Here is a 10000-nt window from a genome sequence, read left to right on the forward strand (position 1 = left end):
GAGAGAGAGAGAGAGAGAGAGAGAGAGAGAGAGAGAGAGAGAGAGAGAGAGAGAACTGGGCCAGCATGGACTTTTGAAACCACAAAGCCTGCCCCCTTGTCAAGTGACACACTTCCTCCAGCAAGGCCACACCTCCTAAACCTTGTAACTCTTCAAATAGTTCCACACTCCCTGGTGACTCAGCATTTGAATATATGAGCCTATTCTTATTCAAACCTCCACAAATAAAATGTATGGTGTTTTGTTTTGTTTTGTTTTGTTTTCCTTTAAGAAGAAAGCTTCCTTCTAAGCACTGTTCACTATAAAGCCTAGAAACAACTATCTCAGCATCAGTGAGCATGCACACGGCCCATATTTTAACCTAAAGACTATTCCTGGTAGAGGCTGACTGGAGCTCGGTCAGTAAAGCGCTTGACCCACAAACAGGATGTTCAGTTGCCAGCTGCCTGAGCTGGGAACCTGCTTTAAAAACAAACAAGGTAGAGGGAAGCTAAAGAACCACACCCAAGGTTGGCATCAGGCTTCCATGTATGCATATGCACTCACATACATGGCGTGTGTGTGTGTGTGTGTGTGTGCATGCGTGTGTGTAATGAATGAATAGATAAAAAAAGGTCCTTAACTATTAGAAAATAGCAGTTTGAGGCAATAAATATAAACTGACCTTATAGGATCTTGTCATTAGAAACCCGTGAAGGTTTAAATGAATTTATACCAAATGTATTAAAAGCCTCCTAGCGCATGTTGACGCATATATGAAGGTGTGTATGTGTGTGTGCATATATGTATGTGTGTATGCATGTGCGTGCGTGTGTGTGTGTGTGTGTGTGTGTGTGTATGTGCGTTGTGCATGCATCTGCCATGGTGAGTGGTGGTGGCCAGAAGACAACTTTGCAGTTAGTTCTTTCCTTCTGCTGTGGGTTATAGGGATGGATATCAGGTCACCAGCCTCGCATAGCAAGCACTTTTATCAGTGAGCCATCTTGCTGGCCTCACATTTTTATTTTTAATAAGGCTTATGCTTAAATAATAGAGAGATTTTATTATTTGAATTTTTAATAAAGTCTAATGTCAAAGATACTGAATTATAGCCACCTTGCAGTATCCGTGGGGGAAATTGGTTCCAGGACCCCTCAGATACCAATCTTTGAGCATGCTCAGGCCACTTACATAAATGGCACTGTAACTGCATATAACCTGTATATTCTCCATATCCTTAAAATCACCTCTAGATTACAGATAACATCTAATACAATGTCAATGCTATATATAAACTGTTGTTATGTTATACTGTTTATGGAAAAGTGACAAAAATAGGCTGTATGAGTTCAGAACAGATGCAATCTACTGAAATACTCTCAGCCCAAGACTGGCTGAATTTGCTAATGGTATGGAGGCTAACTGTAGATACAATAGAAACAACACAAAGTTTAAATTAACTTCATAAGAGCCTAACAGAAAAGCTGAGTGTTGGTGGCACATACCATGCTCCCAGCACTTAGAGAGGCTGAGGCAGGAGGATATGGATTTAAGGCTAGCATGGATTACAAAGTAGGACCCTGCCTCACAAAAAAAAAAAAAAAAATTAAATAAGTTGGGCTATAGCTCAGTGCCAGTGTGCTGGCCTAGCATGTGTAAGCCCTGGAGTCAATCCCCAATACTGTGAAGGGGAAACAAAAACAAAAACAGAAAATGAGGTGGGGAAGATAGAAATAAAACAAGGTGGTCACAAATTGAAAAGTGCTGATCTAGGTGATAATTGCCTGGTATTTGATATTTGATTATGCTGTTCGAGTCTCTCTCTCTCTCTCTCTCTCTCTCTCTCTCTCTCTCTCTCTCTCTCCCCTTTGGAATATGTACCAAATTCTTCATAACAAATACATAAATGGATTCTTCATAGATGATTGATAGATAAATAGATAGATAGATAGATAGATAGATAGATAGATAGATAGATGATAGGTAGGTAGATAGATAGATAGATAGATGATAGGTAGGTAGATAGATAGATAGATAGATAGATAGATAGATAGATAGACGTTTGAAGGATGGATCAGTGTTCCTAGGGTCAAAGCTAGCACTCTATTGTAATAAAGCAGCCCAGGGCTTTCTTTCATTCCTGGATAATACCTTCCTACATCAAGCTGCACAACAACCTTTCTTACATGATCTGTTAAGTATGTTTTATCCTTCTGGACAACCCAACCATCAAGTCCAATCAAGAGTTCAAGCGAGAGGCTTGTGACTTTCTCTTTCTGGAATCCAGGCTGTTTTGCTGCCCTTAGACAAGGGGTAAAATGGCTGAAAGAAATTCTCATTCGCCCAAGGACTTTTTTTCCCTTTCCCAGTTTTCACCTGGCAACTTTGCTGGGTTAGCACCAGGAAATTAGCCATCAGGCACTGTGTATTCCAAAGATAGTCTCTCCCACCAAAATGACCTCCCTAAACTTGAACATACAAGGAGCACCTAGAAGAGTCTAAAATCTGATGGTTGAGGATATCATCATCATTATTATTATTATTATTGTTGTTGTTGTTGTTTAATATTAGTATTATCTCTTTGTGTGGGTGTTTGTGTGTGTGCACATGCATGTGTGCAAGTGTACACCTGCATGGGAGTGAGTATGGGGGTGTGAGAGGGACACATGTGTGTAGAGCTAAAGTTCATTTCATGGGTGTCTGCCTTGTTACATTATTTAAAACGTGGTTTCTCAGAACTAATCAAATAGGCCGACTGCTGAGCCTTAGGTAACCACCTGTCTCTGCCTTCCCAGTGATGGAATTAAAATCATTTCCCACCAGACCTAGATTTATTTTCACACTGGTTTGGGGGAATTGAATTCAGGTCCTCGTGTCTTCCTGACTGAATCATCCTCAAGTCTGTGACATCAAATCATGACATCCTCGGGTCCATGACATCACTCTTCTCACTCACCTTCATCGAAAAACGGGCCTCTTCCCATGACGAACATCAGGAGAGGTCTGACTTTTCATTTACTCTGGAAATAGCAAGCTCAACATTTAAGAATTTTTAAGATTAGAATTAACTTACTGCAAAGATACTCAAAAGATACCTTGTTCTGCTTCAGACAATAGGGGAGCTGGACTAAGACTGAGCAAGGAGAATTCCGAAGATCTGGTCAGGTTTGAAGGATGGATCAGTGTCCCCAGGGTCAAAGCTAGCACGCTATTGTTATAAATCAGCTCAGGGCTTTCTTTGATTCCTGGATAATACCTTCCTACATCCTTGTTACAGCGATTATGATTTTGTCTCTAGGGTACAGAATCAGGTCACTTTTTCAAATGTCTCTAACCTCTGTCCTGCCCTAGATAATCTATTTTTTTTTATCTTTTCTCAATTTTCCTTAGCTGTTTTCACTCTTCTCTGCCGTACTTAGGCCTGCCTCTCTGCCATTTGCATTGTACAATACCCACCTAGAAATGGGGTTCATGTAGCCCATGACTCCTGCTTGTTTGCTGGGTCCCCAGGAGGCTCCCTGCTGTAGTGCAGGGCCATGAAGCACAAACTGTAGTTTGCATCTGGTCAATCACCCTAGCCACATCCCAGGATTCTTTGATTCAACCATGGCCCCACCCTGAGGACCAGAAGGAGACTGATCAAACCAGACAAGACAAACAGATGAGCTTGGTCCTGGTAAAATTCCTTTGAAAAGAAGTAGGGGCAAGGATGTGTAAAACTACCTGGGTTTTATCGACTACTGCCACACCCACATCCATCTCCTCGATGGTTTCAAAGGCTTTGGCTCCTACAAAATAAACCATCCCTCCAAACTAGAAAGATGTGGGTTAGAACAGAGAACCAAGTACTCATGTTCTTGACTGTTTTCACTAAATCCAAAGGAATAAAAAAGCTAGGCTTTACCTTTGCTGAGTCCCTTTTCTGCTATCTAGCTCCTAGACCCCATGCCAGGCCCTCTCTGAGCCCTAAAAGCCAATGGACATGAAAGCAGAGCCTTGCATTTTACCCAGGACTTCCTGCATTATCCCTTTCTTTATGCCTGAAGCTCTCTCCTTCTTAGTCACATTACACTACACTTCTGAGCCTCAGGTCTCCACCAGTTTCCAGTTTCCTTTCCCTTCAGATCCAGTTGACTACTGCAAAGGTTAATAAGGAAAGACACCCAGCCATTTCCATACTGCTGGCTTGAGGATCCACCAAACCAGAAGAATTACTGAGCTAAGTGAACCCAACTTCTCGACAGTGGGGCTCATAGAATACAAGAGGCAGGGTGGCATGCCTAAAGATGGTGGAGAAGAGAGAAGACATGTGGACGGTTCTAATGGTCTTCTTACTACAAGTCTGTTCATTAGTCTGATATATATAACAAGTTGTCAGCATTTCCGACAGGAGTCTATTCTAGTCTACACAGTCACCTGAGACAGATTAGTTTCTATCTTTTCTAGATTAATGTTTAGGAACAGGGCAGGAAAACACTACCCCACTAAGAAAAGAACAGTATCTACAGGTAAGTTTCTGTCACCGTCCACAGCCTCACTTCTCTCTTCGTAAATCCCACTTCAGGGAAGAAAGAAGGTCACAGAGATCTGAGTGTTTCCTCCACGTAGCTCAGCTACTCATCTCCTTGAAAATTAAAGGACAAGAGAAGAAGTAGCTAGTAAGTGTTTCTCAACCTCAGCTATTTGGTCAGGCACCACCCACAGGCACTTATCAATCCATCAATTATCAGAGTCCCCCAAAGACAAAACTAAAGGAGACATCTTCAAAATAAATTTTTTGGGGGGGAAATTTGTGGAGAAACTGGAGATTGGAGACAAGGAGTTGGTGTCTGTTTTTTTAAACCTTTAAAGCCCAACCTCAAGGGTGTGGGGATAGAGATGCGGAAAACAGACATCTTTTTTCTTCTCTTCTTGCTGTTTTCCTTTAACATCCACAGAAGGTGAATGAATTCTCCAGACACAAAACATCAGCTAAAAACAGTAAAATCAACTGCAACTGTATAGAACAGTTTCATTTGTGATTTTTTAACTTAAGCCAAACTTCTTTCTTAGCACATGGCATCGATGGGGCAAGAATAGGATATACAGCCAAGAAATAAAGACAAGACTCCATCTTGATGGAATCCTAGTTCCCAGGTTCCTTTTCCCCTTCCCAGATAGCTAGACCCAGCCATTTTCCTCCTGGGGTCTTCCTCTCCAAAGTCCTTGCAGTGGTCCATGGGTAGTACCTTACCTAGCCATTCCAACCTCCCAAAGAACTCTCAAAGTAGAAAGAGTTGCCCCACCCTCACCCCAGCTGAGAATTCTCCATCCTCCACTCCATCCTCCACTCCTCCCCCATCACAAGCTCCACACCCAACAGTCAGCTTAATAGGGACGAGGAATAGGCATTTCCTCACCTAAGGAGAATATCTGCTGCAGCTAGTGAGAGGGGAGACGGATGAAGTGCAGGACTGGCAGTAAGGTGGGCTACTCTACCTGGCAGCCACTGGTGTTCCCAGGCCTGGAATCCCCCTATTGCCTATTGCCTATTGAGTCTTAACCCTCCTAAATGTATCTCCTCCATAAAACAGGCACGCAGAGTTCAAATAAGGACAACCTTCATTAACAATGTCTTTTATCCCTGGCCAAATCAATGCCTTGCCACCTTGCACTGGGCTAATTCTCATCCCAACGCACTCCCCTGGCCAGGACCTGGGAACCATCCATTCCTGGGCTGGAGCTAAGAGGAACCCCTCGAAAGAGGCTGTTTTTCGAGGCTGGAGGAATCTGATGTTTTGTAGTAACTGTTTACCACGTGGTAAACATCAGATTCCTCCTGGCTGTCAAGATGCCCACTGCATTCTGAACGCCTTTACGGCTTCTTGACTTAAGATAAGAGAAGCAGCTTGTGTATGCTTTCCACACAAATGGTGGAAAGTAATAAAATAAACTTCAAAGATGCTCTCCCACATAGTCGCAGCCTCGACATTATTCGCAACAAAAGCAGGAAGAAGGAGGAAGCTGGCGTGGTAGGCATAGGGTCAGAAGTGCACCCTTCCTGGTGCAAGGCCCCTTTCCTTGGAGAATTGACACGGAGTTGTTGCCGGTCCGGAGAGTCGGAGGAGTAGCAGAAGGGGCCTCCTTTCCTGTTTGACACCCGTGCTACTAAAGCCAAGGCAAGTTCTAGAGCACACTTGCAGACAAATGGCGATAAACACGCCTTGCCTTTGCCTCATACTCCAAGGAACACACATCCTCCCGTGATTCTTGTTGATTGCTCGACCCCGGCACTGCATGGCTGTGGGCTTTGCCCACATCACAAGACTTCGGAAGGAACTCAATGCAGGCAGAGCCGGGCACCCCTCTCGCAAAGCGGTCTCCCAGTAAAAGTATGGGGCGTTGCCTCCTTCCCCCCAGAGCCTCCAGCCAGGTATGACAAAATAAAAGTGAAAGTCGGAGGCTGGCTAAGTAACAAGAGGCACGATCAACCAAAAGAGTCATAGAATTTCAAGCTCGTGGTTTTTACTTGTTACAAGGGGTAAAGTTGGCCATAGAGAGGAAGTAAGAGGAAGGGCACGGAAAGAGGTCAATGCAAAGGCTGTTCCAAGGGGTTTCTGCAGTTCAGCGATTCAATTATCACCAGGGATTTCCTTTCCTAAGAATATTGGTTCTCTTTGACAAAAAAAAAAAAAAAAAAAAAAAAAAAAAAAAATCGCAGGCTGCACGCAGCGCGCAGCTCAGGACGGTGGCCAGACCTATGCAACCAGTCCCTCGGCCCAGCCCTTTTAGGTGTCTCTTTGGAGCATCCAAAAAGTGTCAGCTCTAACAGGTATAGTAGAGCAATCGTCTTGGTGAGTCCGGTGGGCGCAGAAACCCACTCGGTGGCCGCGGGAAGCCAGAAGCTCCTACCTGCGCAGCGGGGCGGGCGGGGCAGCCGCACAGGCGCGCACACTGGCGCGCACACCCTAGCTGTGCGCTCGCTCCCTATTGGCGAGACCGAAAGGGCGGGGCCGGCCAGACCCAAAACAAACAACCTGCGCCCCGGGAGACTCTGTGGCCCCGCCGCCGCGTGGCCTCGGCCTGATGAACGCCGTGGGGGGAGCCGCGGCCACCTCGGCCACCTAGTTCCCCCACCCCCTGGCCGTGGGCGCCCAGGCCCCGCCCCCGCGGAGCCGCCGCAGGGTTATATTGGGCCGGACCGAAGGTGGAGGCGAGATTCTGCTGCGGCCGGCCAGCGCGGACATGCTGCCCGGGAAGCCGGGGGTGGCAAGGCGGCTGCGGGTGCGGCGGCCTCGAAGACTCCTTTCTATGGGCTCTCGAGGCTGAAGACGTCCTATCCTCAAAAGTAGCGGGTGCGCCAGCAGACGTCAGCTCGGTGCCTGAGACCTAGACATCCAGCGAAGGAACACTTTTGGACGCTCGGACCGATAGCATATGCGCCGGCTCGGTCCTCCCAGCACGAAATCCTAAGGCTGGTGTGTCCTGGCCCCCGCTTCGCAGGGTGGCCCCTCATTCCTCGCTTGTCTTCCGCTCAAAGTCTCTAAATCTCGGAGTAAGGACAGCACTGCACCAACTTCTATCACTCCACTCCTCAGTTCACCCAACAATCAAAACCCCTCCCAAAAAACACATCCCAGCGGAGGAGAACCTTACGGAAAAGCGTCTCTCTCGGAAAGACGCAGGAGCGGTCTCTCCCAGGAGAAGACAGACTCAGCGGGCCACGAGATCGCCACTCCGGGCGCCACTCGCTTCCTACGACCTCGCAGGAAAGGGGTAACACTGCCGGACTGGAAGCACCAGCGCCGGCATGAAGTTGGAGGTGTTCGCCCCACGCGCAGCCCACGGGGACAAGATGGGCAGTGACCTGGAGGGGGGCGGCAGCAGCGACGTGCCATCTCCACTGTCCGTGGCTGGTGACGACTCCTTAGGCTCTGACGGGGACTGTGCGGCCAACAGCCCGGCGGCGGGCAGCGGCGCCGGGGATCTGGAAGGTGGCGGCGAGAGGAATTCGAGTGGCGGGCCGAGCGCCCAAGACGGTCAGGAGGCAACCGATGGCAGCAGAACGCAGGCCTCCGCGGCGGGGCCGTGCGCTGGCGGCGAGGGCGCGCGCAGCAAGCCGTACACGCGGCGGCCCAAGCCCCCGTACTCCTACATCGCTCTCATCGCCATGGCCATCCGCGACTCCGCGGGCGGACGCCTGACACTGGCCGAGATCAACGAGTACCTCATGGGCAAGTTCCCCTTTTTCCGGGGCAGCTACACAGGCTGGCGCAACTCCGTGCGCCACAACCTCTCGCTCAACGACTGTTTCGTCAAGGTGCTGCGCGACCCCTCGCGGCCCTGGGGCAAGGACAACTACTGGATGCTCAACCCCAACAGCGAATACACCTTCGCCGACGGGGTCTTCCGCCGCCGCCGCAAGCGCCTCAGCCACCGGACGACAGTCTCCGCGTCGGGGCTGCGGCCGGAGGAAGCCCCACCCGGACCTGCGGGGACCCCGCAGCCCGTGCCCGCCGCCCGCTCCTCCCCGATCGCGCGCTCGCCGGCTCGCCAGGAGGAGCGCTCCAGCCCTGCAAGCAAGTTCTCCAGCTCCTTCGCCATCGACAGCATCCTCAGCAAGCCTTTTCGCAGCCGCCGCGACGGCGACTCGGCTCTGGGGGTACAGCTACCCTGGGGCGCCGCTCCCTGCCCGCCGCTGCGCGCCTATCCCGCGCTCCTTCCCGCGGCGCCCGGTGGCGCTCTGCTGCCGCTTTGTGCTTACGGCGCAAGCGAGCCTACGCTGCTGGCGTCGCGCGGGGCCGAGGTGCAGCCCGCGGCGCCCCTACTGCTGGCGCCCCTCTCCACCGCGGCCCCAGCCAAGCCATTCCGAGGTCCGGAGACCGCCGGCGCGGCGCACCTGTACTGCCCCCTACGGCTGCCCACGGCCCTGCAGGCGCCTGCGGCCTGTGGCCCCGGTCCGCACCTGTCCTACCCGGTGGAGACGCTGCTAGCTTGATAGGAGCTCTGAGCTCAGCAGGAGGGGTGCTGAGCAGAGTGGAGTTGGGGGCGCCTTTTGTTGAGGAGGTTGGAATGTGGGCTCTAGGGCTGTGCATTGTCCACTTTCCGGAGGAATAGAGTTTTTCTTTTTTTCAACTCTCCATCAAATGTGCCTTAAAGTTAAGCATTTTGACCCAAGTGTTTTAACTTAGTCCAGAATAGTTTCCTTTGTCTTTTGTAACTTTACAGAGGATCAAAGCCATTCTTTTCCATTTCTTGGCCAGGCCTGTACTCTCCCGCATAGAGGCTTTCCTTTCCCTCCTACTATTTGCGTTGCGCCTTCCACTGATTTATCTTCCCCACCCATAAAAAAGAAAAAGAAAAATACATCAGGGAACCACTCCATGGGGTAAATGATGACTACTGTTTGGGGTTTTGAGACCCCCCCGCTATGTAAATGTGTGTCTTTCACAGGAGTGACTGCTGCGTGTAAGAGAGCTGTCAAACTTCTGGCCATTTTCTCTGCTAACAACCAATGCTTCACTGTGCCAAAAAAAAAAAAAAAAAAAGAGGGAAATGTTGTTGGGTTTTTGTAATTAAATTATTTATATATTTTTTGAAACCTGAATTGAAATGTTGCAGGCAACGGCTACAGCTTTATTAGTGGTTACCTAACTGTGGTCTTCTTGGGCCAAGCAATTTCTTTAAAGGAAAAGTTAGCATTATGTTTGTGGGGTGCCAGGGCCGCCACCACAAGAGACCGTGTGATTTTTATTTTAATATTATTTGTGTCTGTGTATATATTTGTGTATAAATTTTATGAACCCCAGGCATACTGCTTGTTTTTTTTTAAAAAAATAAAACTCAAAATTGATCTACAAAACACTCTGTGGTAGTAGATTGGGGTAGATATTTTTACCACCTCCTCCCCCCCAAAAAAAAATGGGTTCAGGCTGGATGGTGGTGGCACATGTCTTTAATCCCAGCACTTGGGAGGCAGAGGCAGGTGGATTTCTGAGTTCGAGGCCTGCCTGGTCTACAAAGTGAGTTCCAGGACAGCCAG

General features: G+C 48.8%; 1 protein-coding gene across 1 annotated transcript; it reads left to right on the forward strand.

Annotated features, from left to right (window-relative positions):
• The first annotated feature begins 7020 nt into the window (after positions 1-7020).
• On the forward strand, positions 7021-9820 carry Foxq1 (forkhead box Q1). Its single transcript, XM_021180603.1, has one exon. It carries the CDS (start codon positions 7769-7771, stop codon positions 8954-8956), a length of 1188 nt encoding a protein of 395 aa, XP_021036262.1. The 5' UTR covers positions 7021-7768; the 3' UTR covers positions 8957-9820.
• The last annotated feature ends 180 nt before the right edge of the window (positions 9821-10000 follow it).

The sequence above is a fragment of the Mus caroli genome, chromosome 13 (assembly GCF_900094665.2).
Source record: "Mus caroli chromosome 13, CAROLI_EIJ_v1.1, whole genome shotgun sequence".
Lineage (NCBI taxonomy): Eukaryota > Metazoa > Chordata > Mammalia > Rodentia > Muridae > Mus > Mus caroli.